Source organism: Bacillus rossius, chromosome 12 (genome assembly GCF_032445375.1).
Source record: "Bacillus rossius redtenbacheri isolate Brsri chromosome 12, Brsri_v3, whole genome shotgun sequence".
NCBI lineage: Eukaryota > Metazoa > Arthropoda > Insecta > Phasmatodea > Bacillidae > Bacillus > Bacillus rossius.
In genome coordinates this window covers 24,995,986-25,022,699 of record NC_086339.1, presented here as the reverse complement: position 1 = coordinate 25,022,699, position 26,714 = coordinate 24,995,986, and the positions used below count along the sequence as shown (strand labels likewise).

Sequence of the window (26,714 nt, the reverse complement as noted above, 5' to 3'; positions counted from 1 at the left end):
TTTCATAGGTTGCTACATGGTAGGTGAGCAGCAGGTGGTTTTGGTGGTAATGTTTGGTTGGGGAATATTGGGGAATATTGGGGGAGAGGGGAAGTAGTGTCTGCTGGTGAATGCTGTGAAGAAAGGATGTTTTGCCATCATTTTGCTTTTAATACAACCATCGAGAATCGAACAAAGGACCCTGAATTGAATGACCTCCCCCCCGCCTAAATTGTTGCATTTTATTTAATGCCTCACGCACTGAAATAAAAGTCCACGTAAAAGAAAAAAGTGCTATTTTAGATCATGCCCTAATTTATTGTCCTCGTTACTTCAAAGGGCAGGTGTAATGTCACATAAACTGAGTATGTTGTATATGTATGCATGCAAGCATGTTGATATTTTCAGAACAATCTCTATGCATCTATTAATGTGCATTTTCACTTAGACCTTCTTACCCCCTCTTTTTAGCTTTAACAACTAACACATCTGGTCCCCACAGTGTGAATAGTTTGATTGCTGGGTATAATAGCATAAGGTAAAAATAGTTAAGGCATAAATAAAGAAAAAAACAAAAAAAATATCTTTCCCTTTTTAAACTCTCTTTTATTCAAGTAATTTTACAAGCATGTAAACCAACTATGTGTGTATATATATATATATATATATATATATATATATACATATATATACACACACACACACACGTTTATCATTATCACATATTGCAAGTTCAGTTCTATAGTTATTACTAAAAGCTATCCGAGAGCAATCTGAAATGGAAGAAATTTAAATCAAGTTTTTGTTACTTGTAATAAAAGCTATTTCACACCTTTGATGCATCTATAAAAAAAATTAATATATTCCTTCAGTCTCCATAACTTTGAAGAAAAAACTATAGCTCTGAAATCAATGTTCAATTTTTTCAATAACATTGTTGTTAGCCAGTGCTTTAGTTAACTTAAACTGTAAACACACACATGAGTTATTTAAAATAAACAGTATAAAACACAACAGTGATATGTCGTAACAATATAATCCACTATTTTCAGTCCCACTAACAAGAAATGTATTATGCAACCAATTAAGTGGTAAGAATAAAAAAAAATTCAAAGGAGAATCAAAGAAAATACTACCTAATGACATATCTAGGTTAAAAAAAAAAAAAAAACATAATTTTTAGGTTGCTAAGAACAATATTACAGATCTTGTATGAAAAGAATTTAGGCGATTTTACTGAGATCATTAAACATATTTACGGTATTCTTAAGACTTTCCAGCCTAGTACTGTATTATGAACTTAGTCACAATAAATACTCTTAAAACAATACAATTGTTATATATTTGAAATATGGTGTTCATGAAGTTGTCACATAGACAAAATGCAACAAACAGAACAAAATTTTTCGTGGCAAATACAACTGATAATTCATTCTATATTATACCTTATTTATATAATAAAAAAAAATGTTAACAGCTTCTTCACACTGTTAGCTTAATTAAAATCAAACTTTTATTTTACATATATATATAATATATAAAAAAAATCTCTGTACAACTTAAAAACCTTTACATACTTCATACACTTTTCACTGTTATAGCTACTTTTACAGGGTTGATACACTGTTTGCTCTGTCAAAGCTAATTTTTTTATTATACATTTATACAAAATAAAAAAAATATCTAGGCTATACAACTTTGAACAAGTCTAGCACACTATTCAATCAATTATTGAAATTATAATACAGAAATGTGTTGATTTACAACATATTTAAAAAGGGAAGATGCAAGAGGAGAATTACTTAAATTTAATATGAAGTTAAACACACAATGTATCAAATTTTGGTTTTCATTTTGCACAAAATTTCATCTTTTAGCATTAGTAAACAATTATTAATTTGGAATTAACTAAGATGGTAAAGAGATGAAAACAAGAACTACAAAGAAAGGTGATTAAGAAATGATCTTGACACATAAGGAAAAAAAAACCTCTTTATAAAATAAGCACTGGATAAGTAAAAACAAAAAAAAAACACTTTGTTGTAAGATTGTTTGGCACAATGAATCCACAAAGAAGACACTAAAATTAATGAAAATTCAGTATAAGTAATAAAAAAAAAGAAAAGTTATTGAATTAATATAAGATATATTATTGAAAATACATATATTATATACTAGAAGAAATTTAAAGTAGCAGTGATTTAGCTGGTGCTCTATGTGTTAATTTTACTTAAAAATATATTTACATATTTAGAAAAAAAATAATTAATCTTACATATACTCCAAATTTCTGAAGTTTTTATGCTCAAGTCCTTAAGCCATGATTAAATTTTGCACAGGCTCCAAAGCTACAGCCAGGGCTTATATATAACCATGTTAAGAGATTAAATGGATGGAGAAAAAAAAAACATATTTCCATTTATTTTTGTCGAAAGATGTTACATTTTAAACAGATCAAATGTTTTTGTACTTAATGATAGTTTGATTGGCTAAAATTTCAATCTTGTAGGACACCTATAAAAAATTTCACAAAATAATAACCTATCTTTCATTCAAATGACTGACGTATAATTGAAACTTCTATTGTGAAACAACCTCTTTACATAGCAGGAAATTCTGAGCTTCGTGAAGTTGTTGAGAAAAATTTACTCTTAATATTCGAAATAAAAATTAAAGGCACAGGAGCAAAGCTTACAAATAATTTAAGCTAATAATCAAACACTACCTTTCCCCACCCCCTTCTTTAGAAGGAATACTTTTAAATGCTAAAAACACACAGCTTTCATCACAGTTTAGTACTCATTTCTTTAAACTATCTATTAGTCCAATTTGCCTTATTTATAAATGTGTATGAAATAATGACAGTTGCAAAGTTCACAGGCTTTGTTAAGATACATGAATACCAACTGTTTCAGCTCCCATACTAATTATCACTAATTAATTTTGTTTTAATAGTTATATATAATTCTGTTTTAAAGAAATGTGTGTGGAGTCACATAAATCAGTTTAAAGTTGTATTCATTTTAAAGAAATAATTATCTATTCAACACAGAAATGGGCCAAACAAATTACTGATTTTAACAAACTGAAAAAATTACTAAAACATTGATGCTAGTACTACGTTAAAATCTGGCTCTAATGCACATAAATGAAATTAAACCAATTTAAGTTGTAAACCAACTTGAACACTGGCCTCTAAATGAGATGTTAAAACTCAATTTGTAGAAGAACTTCACTGATTTGCTGTCAACTTTACTAAGCACAGATCACTAATAGTGGATAGTAGTTAAAAAAGTAACATGAAACCAAGTGAAATATTTAATTTTAAATAGAGGTATATGTATGTTAAATCTGTATAACCCTCACAAATAGGTGATCTTAAAATCTTACTTTTGTCTGCAACTCAATAACTCACCCCAAAAATAATATCAAACCTATACAAAATTTGTACAACTTTAAAAAAAATATATAAACATGTACTGGTGATTGATGTTGAAAAAATTTTGCAAAAATTTATAATCCTGCATATACCACAACATAACATTGTGGATTATTGCTCACCCAGTGCACAAAATATTTTTGAGTTATAAACATTATGTGTTTCAACTTATAAAAAAAGCACAAAACTGTACAGAAATGAGGGTGAATTATTATTTAGTTTATGTTATGTACAGTATTCTTAACAAAACAGAAAAATAAGTCGAAAAATACCTAAGTTATGTTTGGCCCATAAAAACCCTCTCTATACTTTTTTCAATGTGACCCAACAAGTAATTATTTTACATTTTGCCTCCAATATGGAGAATTTAATATAGTACACTTCATACATGGGTTTTACATAAAAATAATATAGGTAAATTTTCTTCAAAAATATTTGAGCAAAGATAGAAAATATAGTAGGTATTGTAAAAAACGGAATGGACTATTAGCTTAGAAATTAGAACTAGAAAGCAAAAACTCCTGGAAGTCATTTGAAAAAAACACAAAACAGTTTTTAACTGTAAAGTACTTCATAACACGTTATGGAAGACAACAGAAAGCACTGCTAGAAAACATGGCAAAAAAAAAAGAAAGCTTTTCCACAAGGTTCACCCACATAATGCAACCAAGAAAATCAGAATGTTTTTTTTTTTTTTTTTTAATCCACTAACAAATTTTTGTAACTACTAAAAAGCTTTATTTTTTTTAAATAAAAAATGTACAGCAATACGGTCATAAGAAAAATATTTCTCACTTTCATGTCTGGACGGTCGCCCCTCACATACGACAACAGTTCATCTGCGACTAAAACTAGGCAAGTTATTGCACTTTTAAACGACAGTAAGTGGTGCATTTTCACAATGTATTAATGTTTGCTACCACACACAATGTGCTGAAAGTTCTGCATGCGTATTGAATCAAATGATATAGTTTCACACAATCCGTCATGCCACCCTACTAGGGAGCGACCAGCTTGTCTTGACAGCTCAACTACGCAACAGCATGATTTGCACAGTCACACACTTTCGCTAGCATCCCCTTCAACTCTGTGAAGCACTACAGATGCCATGCGCAAGCCCCATGGGTAGAGACGGGAAAAATTAAAAAATTCATACCTCCGTGCTTGTTCTGCTGCTGGCCCACATTTTTAACAGGAGGCCCTGGACCAATGAGAAACCTTCAGTTAAAAAAGAAATTGAATCATAGGCAACTCGGTTAAAGCATCTAGCAAATCGGTGGCCAACAAAAAAAGGTGATACTTCCCAGCATCAAAGCCAAGAACACATAAATATAGGCATGGATTTTGAGTTGAAGCTTCAATTAAAGTTTTACCTGTAAACTGTAATATCCACACGAGAACTTTACAACTTTGCAGACTTAAAATATATTAATTTAAAAACAATAGGCCCTTTCAGATGTCAACACACCCTAGTGATTTTAGTTTCTACCTGAAAGTTCCAAAGTAAACCATTATGGAATGCTCCATAAGAAAAAAAAAAGAAGATAAATACGAGTAGGTGCAAGCTTTTGCAGGCACAGCCACTTACTACTTCTTGGTTTTAAGGGTTGCGGTCCTTGTCTGAATAACCGAGTTTCTGCATGCCTTGGTGCGGCCATATTCGTGAAATTTGACAAACTTTTACTGTAATTTACTTGAAAATTTTCTTGCAAAACCGAAATATTTTCTCTAATACTTCCACAGAAATACACAATTAAATTTTATCCACAGTTTTTATTAACCTCCTAATGGCTCACCTAACTTTTGAAAAAATGGGTACAACCTTAGCCACCCGCTCCCAAGTTAAAAGAAACAGTTAATCTGAAGGATCATGTAAATGTCCGGAGTTGTTCCAGTCTGCACCCAGTGAGGAAGGGGAAGGCCACTAGCTCTCCAGCACGCAGTCTGAAGACTAATGTGAATGTCCGGAGTTGTTCCAGTCTGCACCCAGTTAGGGGGAGGCCACTAGCTCTCCAGCACGCAGTGCGCGCTGCCGTCGCGGTTGGTGCGGCTCACCACCTCCGCCCAGTCCTCGAGCCGGGGCGCGCACGTGAGCACCAGGTCGCCCAGCTTGCGGCGCGCCATCAGCACGAACTCGCCCGGCCCGTGGCGCGCGCCGCAGTGCGACGCCACGTGCATGCGCACCCGCCGGTCGCGCCCCGCCGCCGCCGCCGCCTCCACCGAGTTGCCGCGCCGCTCCTCGTCCAGCAGCGCCAGGCCGCCCTCGGGGTCGTTGTCGGGCGTCGAGTGGCGCAGCAGCTTGGTCAGCTTCACCGTCATGCGGCTCACCTCCAGCGCCTCGTCGTTCTCCACCGCCTGGATGATGCCGCGCGCCACTGCCCGAACACAGTCGTCCCGTCAGTGCCAGCACACGGCGTGGGGTTCCAGGTGGGGGAGCGGAGGTGGAGGTGGAGGTGGAGGAGGGAGGATGAGGAGATGTAGGATGAGGTGTAGGATGAGGAGATGTAGGATGAGGTGTAGTATGAGGTATAGGATGAGGATAAGTAAATGCAGTGTAAAATACGAGGGTGCAGGAGGAGAACGAGGTGGAGGAGGTGTAGTATGAGTATGAGGAGTAGGATGAAGTGTAGTATGAGTAGGATGAGGTGTAGTATGAGGTATAGGATGAGGAGGATGAGTTGCAGTATGAGGATGAGGTGTAGGATGGATGAGGTGTAGGATGGATGAGGTGTAGGAGGATAAGTAGATGCAGTGTAAGATACGAGGGTGCAGGAGAACGAGGTGGAGGAGGTGTAGGATTAGGTGTAGTATGAGTATGAGTAGGATGAGGTGTAGTATGAGGTATAGGATGAGGAGAATGAGTTGCAGCATGAGGTGTAGGAGGATAAGGAGGTGTAGGATGAGGATAAGTAGATGCAGCGTAAGATACGAGGGTGCAAGGAGAACGAGGTGGAGGAGGTGAAGTATGATGCGGCGAAGGAGACAGAGGGAGATGTAGGAGGAGGAGGAGGAGGATGAGGCGAAGTAGGATGCAGCGGGATGATACGGACGTGTAGGAGGATAAGGTAGAGGATGGAGATGAGGCGAAGGATGATGCCACATTGGGAGATGGAGGCGGTGAAAGGGGATGACGATAATAATGTAACATTGTAACAGGCTGATGTGTTTATCTGGCTCAACTGAAGCTTCGGAGACTTAGCCTCAGGTCTCGTTAAATTATTTAAGAAAGTTTTCGGTCAGACAGAAAATGAAACTTTTAACATATGATCAGCAATGAAACTGAATTCGTTAAATTTGGAAGTATGCACGTTCGACACTGAGATAAAGAATTAGATCTTAGCGTTATCGTAGACATCGGGGACGATGAGTAATGATGATGAGACGGATGGAGCAATGACAAAAAGAATTGTATGGGTAGAATACTAAAAAGAGGTGAGGGGTGGGGGAGTTTAAATGGAATAGCAATAGAGGTAAAACCCAGCGGGTCAAGGCAAAGTCCGTCACTTTTCCAAGTAAAGAAAAATTCCTGTTAGACCCCACCGGGATTCGAACACGATGCGCCAAGGCGGAAGGCGAGGAATTTCACCACGGAAGACACCGTGGTCCCTGGGGATTGGGCTTGATGATGATGATGATGATGATGATGATGATGATGATGATGATGATGATGATGATGATGATGATGATGATGATGATGATGATGATGATGATGATGATGATGATGATGATGATGATGATGATAATCATGGCTGGCTTATATTACCACGGCAGACTCCGGCTAGGTAATTCTGCGTGGATTCGCCGATGCCTTTCGCACCATGAAAGTGGAGTGACAGCAGCACAAAAAGTCAATTCTAATACGCGGAGGAAAATTAAATTTATCCACACGGCCGGGAATACAAGACATGACTCTAGGTTTACCGGCCACATGCTCTTCGACGACAGAACCAGCTGGTCGCAAGGAAATGGCAACGGCCTAGCGTGACAAAAAAAAAAAAAATGGAAAGGCCGGGACTTGAATCTGGATCCTCAAATAAATAATTACAATGTATTTTCGCCGAGGAGCGTACACGGGAGAGGGTATATATTACGTCCCAAATCCCGAAAAAATCTAGTCTCACCAACACAAGGAAAGAATTTGAAAGCAAACAGCGAGTAAAATGGTTCTATTCTTTCCCCTCTCCCGAAATGAAATTCTGCGTATGCTACTGTAGCAGAGTAACACAAGGGTGTCTATGAATACCTGGTGAACCAATTTAAGGACCTTTTAGTATATTATATAACATATTTCATATCACAGCTTATTCCTGCATAAAAATAGCACAAAATAGTCCCTAATTCTGTAAAACATTAACTCTTATAAAAATATGTTTTTGGGCCAGCCTGGAACTTTATATTCAACCAATTTTTTAAACCTTAAGAAATTGTTTATCTTTATAGAAAAATTACACTCGGGGTAGTTTAATTAACGCCTACGATTCAAATTTCTGCAAAATTGCGTCATTGTGAGGCAATACAATTTTGAAGGTTTTTTTTTTTATCATATCAAATCATGGATTAGATGCTAATAAGATTTAAATATTTCCTTTTCAATTAATTCCCTCATTAGAAAAAAGAACCATGACCAAATAAAATGGTCACCGCGGGGTCTAGTCACGGGGCCTTGGGACCGCCCCTGCCGACATGCGGTGCACTGCTGCTCTTCTCTACACGGACTCTAGCTTAGCATGGATCAACCCTCTTTAGCGATGATGTTCTCACCTAGATCACTCGTGCAGTATGCGTGGCCCATTTCCTCCGTGGTGCATGGCCGGCACTCTGGAAGAAGGAAAAAACAAAAGTGGGATTAGCTTCGGCGGTTGCAGTGGCACCTGTGAGCGCAAGCTGAGACGTTCCACGGAGTTGGGATCGAACCAACGACATTCGACTCTTGGTCGTGCTCAGGGACGTCAGAACAGGGGAGGGGGGGGGGGGCAGCAGGGGCGAGTCGCCCCCGTGCTGTTATGGATTGGGGGGGGGGGGGGGGCGAGAGTAGCATTTCACCCCCCTCCTTTTCCCAGAATAAATGTTTGGTCCTAGTAGTATTGTTCTCAACCAGTAGTTACAAACGTTGCATTGGTGATCACATTGATTAGAAAATCAAATTTATGATTGTCAATATACTGTAAAATGATTGCAAATTCCTAGATGGTATTTTATTTAAATTGTACTACACCTACTGTCAGAGTAGTATTTAATACATACTACGTCATCAAATTCTTGGAATGGTATATTTAATATTATGGTTCGGAAACTCATTAAATAGCACAATTTTGTATCTAAAATTACAAAATTTTCCGGGGGAGGGCCCTCCGACCCCCTGCTCTAGGACTGAGTTAAGTGTGATACATCTTTTCGCCACCCCCCCTCCCCCCAACTCATGAAAACGTTCCGACGTCCCTGGTCGTGCTAGTGGTTGATGCAGCGTGTGACTAAAAGAAAACAAACGTGCGGAAAATAAATTTACCACCAAAACTAAACAACAACACAAAGTTGCGGTAAAACAAATCATTTAACGCAAACTTCAATTACACATCACATTACCCAGCAAAATAAAAATCAATTTTTTGTACTAAATATAACAAAATAGTTAAGCTAATGCAATATGTAAGTGCAAATATGACAGTATTTTAATATAATATTTATTGAGACAACTGTTTTTCCTTCACGGTCTGCTGAAGAAAATGTAAGTAAACAAATTGACACGATTTAAACAAATTATTTATCTAACGAAAGAGATAAAAAAAATAGTAGTTGGTTTATTTTATTTTCTTGTCATTTATATGGGTCACTCTTTTTCTCAGCATATTTTCCAAGCATTATTTTCGAGCTGTAAAATATCATACAAGGAATCATAATTAGATGACACTTAGGAAATATCTTTCGGAAAAACTTAGTAGACACAAAACAAAGGTAATATGTAAGCGCGCTATCGTGATCAATTCACAGGAAAACTTACAGCAAACGACGAGGGAAAAAAAAAAGAGCCTTAATGTAGTTACGATTTAAAATAATTTATTAAATCGATGCCGAATTAACGTGCAGACAGAATCCAGTCGCAGAAATTATGCAATTTAGTTAAATTATGCAATTTATTTTTATTTACAGCATGCGCCGATAGATCTGCTCGACTGATATTATTATGCCAGACATGTACCAAGGCAAGAAAATACGTATGAAACAAAACCTCTAGGAATGGTTATACATCGAGGGGTGTGGAGAACAATTGAAGTCAAGTTCAAACGTCGTCGCATTTCTAATGGAAACGGGACGGGGGAAGGTGGTGGTGTCTTGACATCTCTCGCCACAGCCCGACATTACCATGACATCAGCAGCCCACGTGTGCGCCACGACACTGCACCGCCGCACCCGAGACAATACCGGGCCGCTCCCACCGCCGGCACGCGACAAGACACTGTCGGCGGTGTCGCGTCGCGATATCGGAACAATGCCGCGCAATTCGAGCGTCACAATGCCGGGCGCTGCCATGCATTATGCAGCGCTGGCAGGCATGCAGATTAACCATCAACATATTCTACATTTTTTTTCCGTTTCCCCCCCTTCGCGATTCTCGAGGGGCACCACAGCAATTTAAATACAATATATTTTCTTACTTCGAGAAGGTTACGTCTATGGAAAATAACACAGAAAACGCTCAAAATATATGCATCACGCAGGATAGTCTCCACGGAACCAAAAAAAATTCCCTATTTAATGTAGATAAACAGCAAGCTATACGTACATTCTAACAATATATTTTTGCACAGTAACTGGGCGAAAGTTATTATTATTTTTAACCTTAGCAATTGAACTCTGCATTGGTTATACACTAGGGTGACCAAACGTCCCGTAAAAACGGGATTGTACCGTTTTTTAACGATCGTACACGGGGTCCCGAAAAAGTTTCCCGGGACGCCTAAATGTCCCGTATTTACGTTGGGTTGATGATAAACTTTTGTCGCGCCTCTCCTCGGGCTGTCTTCCACTCTCCTCAACAGTTTAACTCTGCATACAGTATCTTGAAAAATGGAGTGTACCATTCTCTACTTTCTCAAAGTTTAAATGTATGCTTTTGAAAGAGATCCCCAGTTGGGAACAAATTGAAGAAACTATTTGTTACTTCAATGACATAAATGATACTTTGCTATTTGATCAACTGGCACCATTAGTGGATTTATAAGTGAAAAAATTAAAGAATGGACTGATGAAGATAAAAAAACCACATTAGTGTCACGAAAAATGGGTTTGTTTTTTTAAAACGCATACCAGGCCAGAACAACACTCTGAATTTTTGAAGATATGATTTTGCGATCCCTGCCCATAATGGTAATACTGAAAGAATCTTTTCGCTTATGAACATTCAATGGACGGATGAAAGGAACAAGATGGAAGTGGATACCCTTTCTGCAATCTTGCAGGTACTCTACAATTTAAAAATGGACTGTTCTAGTTTTTACAACTTTATATTGGAAAAGAAAGAGATTTTAAAATTGGCTGGAACGAAAGAAAAATATCCCCAATTGAAATCCTAAAGATTTTTAACATAACTTTGACTAACAATTTTAGTTATATTGTTTAATTATGTTTTGAAGTATGTCATAATACTTATAATAAATAATTATTCACTGCAAAATTGTTGTTTTTATTTATTGTACACCTCACAATTTAAATTAAATTACATATTCATAGGTAAATTGAGAATGATTTATAGGTCTCAAATTAGCACAAAAATACCATGTTTCAATGATTACGTCTCGATGGAGGCCCATCGGACCCCCTTTAGCTGGAGGGTATCGCCCCCAAACCCTCCTTGGATGTGTCCCGTTTTTTCAAGTTTATGATTTGGTCACCCTATTATACACACCCAAACCACTGGCTGAAGTATATAAACGTAACGACGTGAGTTGACCATTTTCCTCCAAAATAAACTCCATTACAGGTACAGCTGATACATTTGTAAACAAACAACCGCCCGTTTTTGCTTCAAACAACCCTTCCCCCTCCACGACTAAAATCGGACCTTATGCACCATCTTCCATAATCTCTGGATCAAACAAAACTGGATTTTACAAATAAATTAAAATTCTGCCTCACATATGATATGTAATTAATAGGGGCTGGCAGATTTCGCGAAAAGATATCGAGACTAGATGATAATTAAAACACTGTAGCATCGTCTGTGTTTCGTGATTGGGTGAGTTTATCCCATGTACATATGTCGATTGTAACAACGCAGGAAGCAAACGAGTCCTGGGTGACCCGGTCAAATAAGACAACGGGATCTCTCAGACGGCCGCCAATCACGAGGAAGAAACCGCACGTGCGGGTATACCATTTTGAAGTCTAATACGCATTCAGATCTTCTCGCGAAAATGCCTGCCCCTAGTAATTAATTTAATTGTTAGAGACCGGAAAAATTCGCGATATCAATGACCTGTAGGATATACTCCATGATCCTCTATGCACTCGGTGAAAATTACATATGCTCATTGGCTTCTGACTCGTGACACATGTTAACAGGGACGCTAGTGATTCGATACTTCTTTTGTTTAAGGTTTTTTCATTGGCCGAGTATCATTCAGATAAACAGCGACCCAATCACTGATGCGGTAAAAAAACGAACGTTTTTTTGGATTCTGGACTATCACGAAATGAATCCGCGAATTTTTCAGGCACAGGCTGTTACGCTGGAACGTCTCACAAGACAGCAGCCAATGAGTGGGTGGCATTTGACCGAGTGTACGTAGAACTATGGAGTTCATCCTGTAGGTCATTGAACCCGCGAATTTTTCTACGTGGATGCAGCAGGTGGATGTAACGGAGTGAAGTACCTTCTTCTGCCACACGTAGATATATGTAGGGGCAGGACATTTTCGCGAAAAAAATCTGAACGCCTACTAGACTGCAACAAGGTATACCCACACCAGCTGGTTTTTTCCTTGTGATTGTCGGCCGTCTGCGAGAGAAGTCGTTGCCTTGTCTGCACGAGCCACTTAAGGACGAGTTTGCTTCCACACTGAATTAGTGTGATTGGTTGTTGTAACAATCGACATGCACCTCAAAGTAACTCACCCAATCACGAAACACAGACGATGCTACAGTGTTTTTAACTTCCAGCTACTCTCGGGATCATTTCGCGAAATTTTCACGGCCCTAAGTATATGTATTTAAACGTGGATGGAACGGAGTGAAGAACCTTCTTCTGCCACACGTATGATATGTAATTAAACGTGGACGGAATGGAGTGAAGTACCAGTGATGTACCATTTTCTGCCACACGTATGATATGTAATTAAACGTGGATGGAATGGAGTGAAATACCTTCTGCCACACGTGATATGTAATTTTAGCACGTGGATGGAATGGAGTTTAGTACCTTCAGCCACACGTATGATACGTAATTGCAGCACGTGGATGGAATGGAGTGAAGTCTTCTGCCGCACGTATGATATGTAATTAAACGTGGATGGAATGGAGTGAAGGGCCTACCTTCTTCTGCCACACATGTGATATGTGTATGGGGTGGAATGGAGTGTTAGTACCTTCGGCGGGGTCGTAGGCGGCCCGGCCGCGCGGCAGCGGCTCCAGGTGGTAGTCTAGCGCCAGCACCTCGCGGCCTTGGGGCGGAGCGCTGCGCAGGGCCTCCACGTAGAGCGCCGCCTGCCCGCCGCGGCTGTGGAAGCACCGGGGGGCCGCCTGCGGCTCGCTGAGCAGCGCAGTGAGGCGCGCGCGCGGCGCCTCCACCAGCACGCGCGCAGTCCCGCGCGGGGCCCCGCTCGCCCGCACGCAGCCGCGGAACTCGCGGCCCGACGCGCCCAGGCGCAGCACCACGCGCAGGGCGCCGCGCGGGTAGGCCCAATGTAGGCGGCCCTGGGCGCAGCGCAGGTACACGGGCGTCACGGCGCGCTCCGGCGCAGACAGTCCGCTGCAACACCCGACCACACACTCCTGTTTCCCTCTGTCTGTCACAGTGCGAAATATGAAGATTATATGATTTGAAGATAAAACTATTACTAGATTGATTAATCTCCTATCATACCCTAACAGGGATTACATATAGGAACGAAGCAATAGAAATATGCCTTTATTATTTATTAGAGAAATCTGTCACAGTGCGAAATAATAAATAAACAAAAACACAAGCCCGCCGATAACAAACCACGTGTACCTATTATCAACAACACAAGATGGACACAGTGGTATAACGACAAGTTTCTACAATTGCAATAAATGCCAGTCAAGACAACAAATCCTGGACACACATACGAACAAAAAACGAAAACCACACCTATTTCTGTTCCTGAATCCCCTGATTAAAAAAAAAAAAAAAAGGCAAAGAGTAAGAATGGAGCGGTGCGGTAGGAAGGCGTGAAGACGGAATATTGATTAGAGCTGCCCGTTTGAGACAGGCGGCAGTGCTGGTTAACACTTACAAGCACGTACTTTTGATTTTTACCGAATAACTAAATATTATCGAACTCCTACAACATTCGCAAGTTGGTGAATATTCAAATCTTAGCTGCGTACTCATTTACAATGCATGAAAAACAATAAACAAAAAAAATTAATTGAACAACAATTATTTCGGCACTCTGGTGACTACTTTATAAATCAGCAGATTCGTACATCGGAGATTGCAATTGTAGGCAGGGCAGTTTCCCGTGCGACAATGTGACGTCATTCACGTCACGATAAGGACACGTTCTGTTGTAAACAAGCCTTATTCCAGCGACCAGATGCTTGTTAGAAGATTTTAAATGGAACCGTAACACCCTTGCATGGCTCACTTTTGCGCATACAGTCGGAAGCAAGTGGTTTGGAGGTCACTATAATGTCGCAGGTCCTCTGTGTAGTGTCAACAACCTGATTTATTGTAAAAGTGTCATCTTTCTTAGTGCAATCAAGACGCAAATTTCAACTTTCAGAAAACATACACTGTAAATGGAACAGAAATACTATCCATGTGAAATTACAGATACTTATAAATTTACACGAAACCAACTGTATCACTACAAAATAGCGTTCGCAGTAATACTGGGTTCGGATTATTACCCGGGCATTTATACATTGTACAAGTTCCTGCAATAGTTTAAAGTTATTTGTAAACCATTCCCTCAATAGTTTTCCAGTATTAACTGCGCACATTAATAAGTACAAAATAAAGTCCAATTATCGAATATTCTATTATCTTTATCATTGTTTTAAAAAAATAATGCTTGAATGAAACGTAAATTAAAAATATAAAATTAAGCCCCAATTCTCGTCAGAAATACAGTATTATCTCGAAAAACGTGTTTCGAATATGCAAAAATAACTACTGGTCTTGTGTTGTACAAATTTACAATATATTTCTTGTGGTATTACAAAACTATTTCTTGGCAACTGATTTCCAAATAAATCTTTTGTAAAGAACATATATATTTTTTCCCCTGTGTAGACACTTGTGTATCTATTACAAGAACGTTATTTTTTTCTATATATATACGAATTACCTAGTGTGCCTTTCCCCTTCGGTACGGACAGTAAATCGTAAGCGATCGGAATCTGTAACACCAGGCAGCAACATGTAATACAGCACACGCCGCGGTTGGAAATACCTTTATTTTTTTTTTTGTTCGTCGGAACAATTTCGTTGCCAGTCGATCAGCACTCGTGGTTGCCCAACCCGAACGCCACAGATCCCAATGAGATCATTTTTTATTCTCTGTTTCCGTTTCGTAAGGGGGCAGAGTCAAGAGAGAGGGGAGGGATGGTAGGGGGCTGGGCCGACGAGGTATAATTGGATTTGTTCCGTGCCTACCCCGAGGGCCTGGAACAGAGAGGGCGTAGTCCCACGGACGGCTGGGCTCGGAGGGTCCCGCCGCGATAAAGCAAGCCGGCGAGAGAGACAATAACCCATGCATGCAGGAACATGACTAGTCTTTTTATTTTCTTCTTCTTTCTCTCTCCCTCCTTCAGCCTCTCCCCTCTCCACGGTCCTCTTCCACTCCTTCACCACTTCGTGATCTGGTTCCCGGTCCGCTCAGACCGCGCGCATTCTGTCTGCCGTCGCTGCAGCCCACGGCAGCGGCGATGGAAGGGAGACAACATTAGTTCGCGTTTTCAAAACAGAAAAAAAAAACAACTAAGAAATAAAATATAAATGTCTCAATTTACGTAAAAACGGCTAAGATCAAGTAACAAATGCCCAATATCGCATTCAAAAAATTAAAAAAAAAAAAAAAAAAAAAACGCTAGTGCTATAAAAATGTTTACTATTCAATGTTGGGAGTCATACATTTTTATTTTTTACTGCGCTGTAGGACGTGCGGTCTATGCCATGCATATAACCAAACTGTCGCGAAACCAGCTTTATATCATTCACGCGTTCGTTGTGTATAACCGCGTTGTCAAGGTACAATATGTCAGATTAGACTTTTCATTCGCGGCGGAGCGTATTTTTTTAAACGACGGCGCGCGGCGGTCGAGCGTGTCGTAATGGCATCGTGTCGTATGACGGGCACACTCTCTGCATTCACAGCGCTGCGATCCGCCGCGCGCGAGCAGGCTTACCAACCTTGTCGCGCCCACCAAGGTCACCGTTACAGTTTCGCTGACTTGTCGGCTGGCTTTTATACACTGGGAAGTCAGTCGGAGCAAGAATCGCGACCATGATACTCAAAGTTTTATTGACGAGAAAAAAAAATTACGGCGGTGTACCTAGAATACGGCCCAGGATATCCTAAAAAAAAAAAAAATCTTGAAATACGATTTACTAAACATTTCCAAACCTTCCTTGACAAAAATTTAAAAATGACATTTTTAAAAATATTTCAACTGTTTTACAATTTTCTGAAAGAAATTATAAAAAAAATACAGCGTCCAAAATCATCATAGCTGGCATAGTTCCAACAAAAATTCTTCCACGGTTTGAATGATGGCAGACTGTAGGATGGCATAGTCCCTTCAAAATACTATCATTGGGAAATTCCCATGACTTTTCCAGTATTTAAAGTGAATTTCCTGATTTTCCAGAATGTATTACGATTAAGATCTGTTATTCTATTTTTATATCAACTCATGAATGGACGATCATATTTTTTTTTCTATTTGCGCATTGCCAGCCTGGAAATCACTGCAATGTAACATAAACTCCAAATAAAACTTTTTTTTAAGTTTAGGATAGTAACAAACTAATTTTTTTTAAACTTATTACATTTAAAGAAAGATGAAAGAGAAATATGTGTTGTGCAAAGAGATTTATCTAGCCGTATTACCGCGCAAACATTATTACCACACACCTATTCTACCGTATGTCCCCACAATTACAGTACGAGTTGGCAACACTGCTATGTAGAGCGGGAAGATGGGCAGCCTTCTTTTCACAGAAGAGTGAGCCAAACTCCCGATAGTGCATCTTCGGTTTTTTTTTTTAGTTCATTGTAAATAAATATGGCGGTGTTGATAAAATGATACTAATGGTCAATTAGGTTAGGTTAGCTACATTACAAATACTTTAAAACATTGTGGACGGTTGATTTGATTAGGATAGCCACATTAAAGATACGGAAGAAAAAAAAACATAAACTTCGGGTTTTGGCTCTCTCGTCTGTGAAAAGGAGGCTGCTCGCGGGAAGATCCAAGGATGATGGAGTAGAGGAGAAGGCGTGTCCCGAGCGCGTCGGGTGGGTTTCGTCATTGAATATATATAACTTATAGAAGTCGCGAGGGGATAGGATTTATTATTCCAATTTTCGGATCCAAAACTGTGGTAGTTGTTAGCTCCGCCGCTAGACAGCTCTTCTTTCCACAAGAGGGTACTCGTAGTTACCAGCTTCCACACCAGAGCGCTGTAGCGTCGCTTTTTTCAAGGTCATGCGCGTAATTCTCTGTCTCACTCTATCGAGAGGCGGTGCCTTTTGTTGAAATCCGAGCGCTTAGATACGGGCGGGCGCAACTGAATTGGAGGAGTACGGCCACCGAAAAAAAAAAGTGCGGTTAAAAGATGCCAACATCAAAATGTTTTAATTATAAGAAAAGTACATAAATTTCTTAAACGTAATAACGTAAAAAAAAAAATACTGACATTCGTAGTTCAGAATTTATAAAATGTTGTGTTAACGGAGTGGTGCATTGAGTAAAATGGCAAAACATAATTTGGAATAATTCTTGAAAACGTTGAATGATTTTGGTAGCTATGAAACAACTATGGCTGCAATGACTGTTCAAACGCGTGCACGTAATGTTATTAGTAACTGAAACTAATGGTATGATGTCATACTTTGTGGCTATGCAGTTTATAATTTTTTTAACATAAGATGAAGCATTTTTACAGAATGTTTTGGTTGTTTCGTAATTCAAAATAAATAATCTTAAACGTTATATGGTGAATATTCCCAGTAACGAATGACCACTAAAAAAATCAATTTTGCCAACATAGATCTGAAAAGTTAACGATTTACTATGTTAAGTTGCTTATAAATAACGCACATTTCCCGGATCTCCAAAGAAAATAAGAGTTTTTGTTATAGCATTGAGTTGCCATTCTTTATATTCCTTGCTTTGAGGTTAGATACACAAGTTATACTCGTAAAAACGATGCGCAAGTATTTTGAATACAAATATATTTTCTTTTAATAACCGAAAGGTAAATATTATTTCCATGAAATATAATACAATTATTTAAACACAGACAACATATAAGAGCTATTTTTTGTTTATTATTCCATCTGGCGTGATAAATATTATATTTTAAAAACAGTTTGTGGATTTTTAATATAAAATAAATATTTATTTATGACATCAATTTAAGTTGTTCAAAAAATTCACTTTGGTATGAATTCAACCAAATTCATGTTATTCAGGGCAGAAAATTAGAAACTACCAAAAAAGATTATCTATATTGCTGTTTTGTGTAAATCTGTACACTGACTTAGTAGGTGATATATTTATAATTCCTCATTTTAGCAACCCATTTTAACACAAGAGAAAAAGGATTTTATACTAAAAATTATTATGTTAAACCATTAATTAGCAGGAAACATGTATGAATAATCTATTTAAATTTACATTTGAACAGTGAATATTATTTTGCAATAATAAATATATTTTATCATCGTATATTACGGATGAAAAGTTTGTATTTCCATCTAATCAGAAGAATTATGACACAGTTAATTAAATTGCTTTACAAGTTTTTATTCACATGAAAATCATTAAAAATTGGTTGGGAAGTTATATAAATATACAAAAACAAATCATTATACATACAATTTTATTATCTTAGTGGATTTAAATTAATGGTGTCCCAGTGACTACTGCGAAGAAAAAAATCTTGCGGAAGGTTTCCTCGTAATTGAAATTCGTCAAAAAAAATCTATCTCTCATTTATGGTGACATTTCTGACAAGTGGTACGATGAAATTTCAGACTGGCAAATGAATGTATAGTTGTTTTTATTTTATAGTAAAAGTATATCTAATAACCCGTGGCTTTGCTCACGTAATTTCCGGGTATTGCTGATATTCTACCATTTTAAGAAAAGTATGTATTAAATTCCAAAGATTTTTGAAGAATTATACACAAAGAACTGTCAAGTATAGAACATAGTTAATAAATAAAAATATTTTTACGACTTATTTTTAATTGGTTTAGCATAAGCCTATTTTAACTTTTATTTAAAATTAAGTACCTACCTTATTTTCTATCTCACGGTTTAGTGACTTTGAGAATATATTTTTCCTTGATGAAATCTTAACTCTTTTCCATCTGACGAAGAAGCCAATTAAAATATAAACTAAGAATCGCGCACTTATTGTATGTTAAGACTGTCATCGTTTTAAATTACTGTAAAATTTTTAGTTATAGTCATGCTTAGGATAATAACATAATATGCCTTATTACGCATACATTTCAGTATTCATGAAACCAATGCATTTTTATTTGAAATGTAGAGCAGTTACCAAATTTCTTATCTCGCATATTGATTTTTTGGTATGGCTAGTATTACTTAAACTAAATTTTTGAATTTTCACTTATGTACTCTTTTCCCTTTTCTATGTGATTTAGAAAATATAGCAATATACGTAAACCAATTAAACCAAAATCATCCTGAATTTTTATTACCGAAAAAAGTTAAATAAAAAAAAATTTTAATATGCGTATTTTATTATTGAATTTATATATATCTTGCCAATACTGATTTAGTGGGTTCCATTTTTTTTTATTTTTAAAAATAATATCTACCCCTTTTACTACTTAACAGATAACGTTGAATAAGAGAAGGTTATTTAAGGTATGTTGATTTTCCTTGCCAATATCTAAAAGTAAATTTGTACAAACGCGAAATATAGTTTAAATAAGTATTTTACTTTTAAAATAAAACCATATTTTGAACGGAACACTGACTATTGGCCCAATACAAAGTTTTAATAGCTAATTTTCACTTCACTCGGGTACAGAATCCCATCATTCAGTGATTTCCGTGGCTAGCTTCTTTTGGGATTTCATCATTCTCAAACGACGGTAAAGGAAGCTCCTCTTCAAGGTCGCCTAACGATGCTGATAAGACCTGCCGGTTAATTTGAATCGTTGGTCTTGGATTTTCGAAGGTGGTTGGGGGGGGGGGGGGGGTGAAGGATCATGTCACGACTGGGCTGGTTAACCTAGTTCTGCCAAATACCACCAGGGGCGTATACGGCCGATACCCAGCGATGAAAGCGATCGCAGCGGCGGAGCTTGGAACTACAACAATTCTTCTGAGAAACCGGACAGAAAATTTAACCTGGGCTCGCGACTTCTATACATTATATATATTCAATGGTTTCGTTGAGCGCCAAGGACCAAGAAGAGGAGGAAGGGTGAAATAAATATGTCCCTTTCAGCCGCGCGATATTAATGTCCTCGTTAAAAGAGCTGACAACTCGCGCCCCGCGTCCCACGCGACGTGGCTGCAGCCCGCCCGGAGCAGAGCGCGCCTGGTGAAGGGAGAGGGGAGACCAAAGAGGAAGGAAGAGGGCAAGGAGGAGAGCGAATACGTGGGCGTATCACGGGCCATTTACCTCCGCGCGCGTGTCTTTCAAAGGCAGCCGACGCGGGCAAGCCCCGCATTGCATATGCGCGCGAGACAGGGCCCCATACACGAGAGAGATTTAGTTTACTCTCGGCACCTCCGGCCAGCAATAAACGATATTTCACTTGGACCGCAGGCCGCACGCTACCACCAACATGGCCGAACAACTGGCCGGCCAATACGACGGAGCGAAGTTGTTTGCCTGTAAGTGGAGGACAGTCGTATCGCACGACAACGTTTGGTGCCCAAGATGGTTGTCGAGTAAAAACAAAAAGTTGTATTCGTTACCGTTTCAAACTTTTAAATCTTCGAACTTTTTAAGAGGCTGTGTACCATTGCACACATTATGGGATTTTCACAAAAATTAGAATCACACGTTCCTAAGTTCGTAGAAAAAACTTTAAATAGATCATGATATATTTTATTCATTAATTCTAGCGCAGACACGTCTAATAGATTGTGATTTAAAACAGTTCTACTAATGTTCGTATTATCTGAATGCTTAGAAATAGTATGCAGATTTGACTAATATATCTTCTCTCGACAGAAGAATTAACTTAAGTATATTTTATCAGTGTAAATTTAATTTCTTTCAATGTTATCTTTAATTTGGTTATTTGTGATGAACAAATACTTTTCATATTGACTAAATTGTACTTTTGGAATATGTACAACGTGTTTTTTTTTTTATTTGGTCACTGATTTATGACACATGTTTTAGAGGGCGATGGGAAGTGACGAGGGCCCCACAGAGGTTGGCAGCCTTGTTTGGGAGCCAGAAGGGCAGAAGGGCAGACGTGACGCGACGCCGCTATCTCCACTCGGAGTGCTTGCTCTGTGCCGGCCCCGAGGCGCCAACGGCCGTCATTCCTCTGGCTCGCTCTCTCTCGCCTGTGATGTAGTGATGGGTCATTCGTTAACGATTCGTTCAAAAAGAACGAATCTTTGAGAGAACGAAATCTTGCGATTCGTTCGCGATGTAAAGAACCGGCTCTTTGAGAGCCGGTACCTTGAAAGATTCGGAAGAACGAAAACGCGGAGAGAACGAGAGAACGAGATGAGAGAACCGGTCACGCGCCCGGTCTGATTCGTTCGTAAAATGATTCATGACGTCAGGAGTCTGAAGAATTAGTAATCACAGCGTGCGCATGTTCACAAGAGCAAACGGTAACTGATCAAATAAAATAGGGTAACATGAAAAGTATCTATACCTGAAAATGTCAACTGTTAAGTAGTGGTTTAAAATTGCTTTTTCACATTCACATACACAAATTTGGAAATAAAAAACTAAAAAAAAACAAAAAAAAACGTATGAATTAAAAAATAACAGGGAAAGTAACTACAAATGTTCACACTTACCATTTTTGGGTTAATTAATGTACTTAATTTGTTTCTCTTCATACTGAATTGCAGTAGTATTAAATTTTTGTCTTTTTTCTCTAAATGTGTTGGTCTACATGTAAACACTTTACTGTCACTAGAGTGTAAATAGCCTATATATTAATATTTGTAACTTAAAAACTAATAAAATATAAATAATCTTGTTTCATATACGCAACTGTGATTCACTGGCTACGGAAAGCAATGTTCAAATTCAAATACAAAAACACGTACGTAATACTCTAAAGGATGAACGAGTTACGACACCTGATAAAAGAGCCAGATCCCATACACAGAAAAGAACGAATTGACCGAGATGAACGAATCGTTCTGAACGAATCATCTCACGGAACTGATCCAAAAGAACCGATTCGGTCAAAAGATCCGTTCTGCCCATCACTACTGTGATGGAGAGCATGCTGCCATCTCTCGCCCGGCTGATGCATCACGCCCACCAAAGAAATCAGACTGGATTAACAGAGGCCGCATACCATTTTTTTTTCTGTGTGAGAGAAAAAAAAAATCTTTTAAAAAAATATACTTTTGGCTCTAATGTAGCTGTGACAAATTTAATTGAATTCATATTTACGTGCATATACTAATATCACTGTAAATTATATGTTTGGGTGACATCTAGCGGCAAACGCGAGACCAAGGAGAAACATTCGCGCGTCAATGCAATTAAACTCGCTCCAGGTAAATTGCGGAAGGGAAAGTAGATTGAAGGCCTTGATTCTGTGCGGTAAAAACACTGAGTAAGAGAAAGCGGTATTTTTCTTTAATTATTCAAAACACTTACGGTAGAGGGGGAAAAAAACTTTCATCAAACTTTCCTTATGGCTTGCAACTGTTGTTTGTCCACCTTGATAACAATGAAACAAACGAGTATTATTATATAGTCGAAATTTCAGCATTGCACTACGCTGGACATTTCCACTGAGGAAACAGGAAAAGCATACACAATAAAAAAAAGTCCCGAAGCCTTGAACACAATAGAGACTGTTGTTTTTCCTGTTCATTTTTATAACGACTTCGGTCAGCGAGATTAAGCCATGTCCGCACTTCGATTGGACAGGTTAAGTGCGATCGCTTTAACTAGATGATAAATAAGAAGCTATAATGTCCCAGAATAATGTGGAACGAAAAACGTTCACGAAGTAAAAACTCTCGACTACAATCTCATTTAACCAGCAGCGCTGTAGTGACAGGTCGATATTTTTTGTTGATAGGATTTGTAGATCGCATGGTTACGAAGATTATTAAGGCGACGGGACCTCCAAGATTATAGTGGACTCCAAACCACTTGAAGACCCACTAGGTTCTCATAACTTTGAGTCACACCGGAGGGGTAGTGTCGAGTTAAGAGCGTGGACGGTTTGCAATCACGGTCGCCGAGAACACCCCAATATATCGAAACCGATAGTTTAGTTTAGTGTTTTTAATATATATGTACATTCTAATGCTAATTCTATAACAAATTGATTGAACATACTAAGATACAAAATATGAAGTGCCGAATTGGAAATTCTCGCGGCCGTATCGAGAAATCAACATCCGAGACATCTCAAGTACGGGTTGTTGAAGAGGTGAGCTATAAGAATGTATTTTTAATAAGCCTGTTCTCGGGGGGTTGGAGGTAGGGTGTAGAAGGGGTTGGTTAGGAATATCCACCAGATAAGCGATGAGTCCTCCGGAAATATATATAAAAAAACAACAGAATTTTTTTTAAAAACACTTTATCTGAGTGAGGCTACTCTCTTATTTTGCGTATTGATTGGTCATAAAATGAACTATATCAGTCATTTTAATAAGAAAGCTTAATAGGGATGGTCCCTCCCTGACTACTCTCTTGACCTCTAGTGCGATATGTCGAGCTTTATCGACATGTGAAAGACATTCGACGGTCTAAATCGAGTTCCGGATGTGCGACAGTCCTAACAATGTGGCGAGGCTCGAAGGGCAAAGGGGGGCAGCGCAGCTTGTCGCACGGGCCCCAACCGCAAAGATAGCGTCGCTGGGGTTGATATCGGGCGTGTATCCTGTGCGATACGACCCTGACCGCATCCACGAGCGATTAGGGGGCTGGCGCGTAGCTGCAAAGCCGAAACCACTTCCACCAGATAACGGCCGCCCGTTTCGCCTCGTTTAATTATTGGCTTCCGGATGATGTTTGCGATACATGTCGATGGGCCAATTAACGAGAAAGACCGCGAATGCGTGGAGAGCCCTCTAGTTCACAGGGATTAAAGCTACAACGCGAACCGAACAGTTCCGAGGTTTAACGCGGAACAAGACAAGGTTAGGTTGGGATCATTATAATAGTTATTTGTTTCCGGGAGGTAAGATGATCGCAACTAAAATGAAAGGTTGGTTAGGATAGATTAACGTTATATAAAGTATTCCATTACCATAAAATCTATAAATCCTTGCAATATGATTTTTTTTTCCCTCGAGTAATCAGCAAACCTCGGAGAACTTCGGAACTGTTCGGGTGTGGCTCTCATCCCTGTGAACAAACTGTAGCATTCCCCAAAAGCGAGCCTGGTAAGAAAAAAAAAAACAAAAAAAGTTCCTGATCTTTTGCATTACGTGGAGATAAAATCATGCGTAGGTATACTTGCAATGCAGCAAACTATACAGCTTTTATTACTCACCACTCATGGGTTTTATCATTGACTTGTAGGATAGACTTCACGGTCCTCTACATTATCGGACTATTACTGGTTTGTTAAAGGTTTTTCACTGGCTCAAGTCCTTCAAACCATGTGCGGGGCAACTGTAAAAGCAGGCCAAAGGCAAATTAGTTCGAATTTCAACAAATTACAAAATGAAGCAGCAAATTTTTCGAGTTCAGTAAACATTTAGGAAGACTTAGTCAAAGCCGTCGTGTAGTAAAAAAACATCTATGTCCACAGATGTGAAAGTAATTTACGAATGCACAATTTTACTTTCACTAAAATTTAGAATTTTAAAAATCAATTGAAGTATGCTTTTGAAATAAAAGGGCGTTCAAAAGACTTAAGAAAATAACATAACGTGTTTAAATTAAAAACCAACGTGGCTTAGTTGTGATGAAAAATTATTCCAGAAGCAAATTTTTTTTTAAAAATAATGTGCAACTGAATTTTAATTCACGAGCAAGGATAAGTTCATTTTCGCGCACTTTTTTTTCTAGACTAGTAGCAGGAGCACTTAAAGAGTTAATAGTACACATTAGAAGTATGTTAAAAATATGACGCTGTTTACACGAAATCTGCGGGATTTGCGGGAGTCCCCAGAATATGCGACTCAAGGGTATCTCGCGAGGGGGTTAGTAACGTACACAAAGTTATCTTGTGGACAAGTTGCTTGTATGTCATACCAAGTTTCGTAAGGGGATTTTTTAAAAGATCAACCACCACCCACCCCCGCCCTCTCGAAAACGGTATACGCCCACGATTGTAACCATAAACTATTAAACCTACTCGAACACACAAAAGTTTTATTTAAAGGACAGGATTAATTGGATGGTGTTATGCACAAATGAGTTAACCAACAAATGGGGGAGGGGAGGGGAGGGGGGGGAATGTGTAGGTAAAATGACACTTTTAATTGAGCTAAATGTTTTTAACCGACATTCCTTGCTACTATGCCATCTTGGCGTCCAAACATTCAACGCACTGTCACAATACCGGTTATTGAAAATGTTTGTGGGTTGAACCATTTTTACATAACACCGTCCATATTTATACAGTTAATTCGCAAAAAAAAAAAACCTTTTTAGTTTGGAAAATCAGATGACAAGCAGAGTGGGTACCAGGCTGGAGGGGAGGGGGTACCTGAGGGTGTAATAAGCTTTTATACTCGAGTTAGAGGGCGCACACCTTGCCGCTAAGGGCAGGTGCCCCGACAGCAGCAGGACAAATACAAAAGAGGGTTGGGGGGGGGATGTCCTGACCTACTGCGGCGGACAAAGGCGGGCGAGAGGGATCGTAAGACGAGCCCCGGACCAGCATGGAGGAAGGTTTGGCATCACCCCCCCCCCCCCCACAACCACTGTGGGGGATGGTGTGGGCGGACAGCCGAGCATAGGGGACCATTTACTGGCACCGTCGCGCCTGTCTCCCGCGTATCGAGGGCGTAACGCTAGGACCGCGTCGCATGGCGTTGCCTGCCTGGCAACCCGAATCCGAAAGAAGGATGGAGGCGTGATGCAAGTCCCTTGAGCGCTTTCAAGAACCTGTACTACGTTGTTCACAGTGGTGGATCCAGAGGTTCACCTCGGAGGGGGCACTCTAGGATTTCAGAATAGCCAGAGAAAATAAATGTCTTAAAATTACTAAATTTGTATTTAATCTACTCACACTACACATAACATCCAACCACCAGATTTTATTATTCTACAAGAAATTCATTAATTATATTAAAATATTTTATTGGTTTCAGAAACAATCATTTTTGTCGGAATATTAATGTAGCGACAACTGGTTTCTGGGGGGGGGGGGGGGGGGTGTAGAACTTGCCCCTTGTGCCCCCCCCCCCCCCTTGTATCCGCCACTGGTTGTTCAATACCTGAAAAGTACTCTGAAAACACGCGCTAACCATTTTCACTCTTCTAAAAAATAAAAGTTTGATAATTAAATAAAAAAAAAAACAGAACTATTCATCCGTCCCCCCAGCGTATTTTAAAATGATTTTCCTGGACAGACATCATTTTGAGCAGTTTTTATAATGAATCACGTTGTTTCTGTCGAAGCTCTGCTGCACACCGTATGTGTGCGAACGGGTAGTTGGGCGCTTGAACGAGTTTGTTATGGGGAGGGGGGGGGGGGCATTCCACACTGAAATC

At 39.0% G+C, this 26,714-nt stretch overlaps 1 protein-coding gene across 1 annotated transcript in view; it reads right to left on the bottom strand.

Moving 5' to 3' along the window:
* Positions 1-570: 570 nt before the first annotated feature.
* LOC134537732 (meteorin-like protein) overlaps positions 571-26,714 on the bottom strand; it is a 104,127-nt gene continuing 77,983 nt past the window's right edge. Inside the window, exons 2-4 of the mRNA XM_063378481.1 lie at positions 13,000-13,382; positions 8,180-8,236; positions 571-5,793 (exon numbers count right to left, since the gene is read on the bottom strand). Of these exons, the coding sequence (XP_063234551.1) occupies positions 5,423-5,793; positions 8,180-8,236; positions 13,000-13,382 (811 nt within the window). The 3' untranslated portion in view covers positions 571-5,422. The remainder of the gene's footprint in view (positions 5,794-8,179; positions 8,237-12,999; positions 13,383-26,714) is intronic.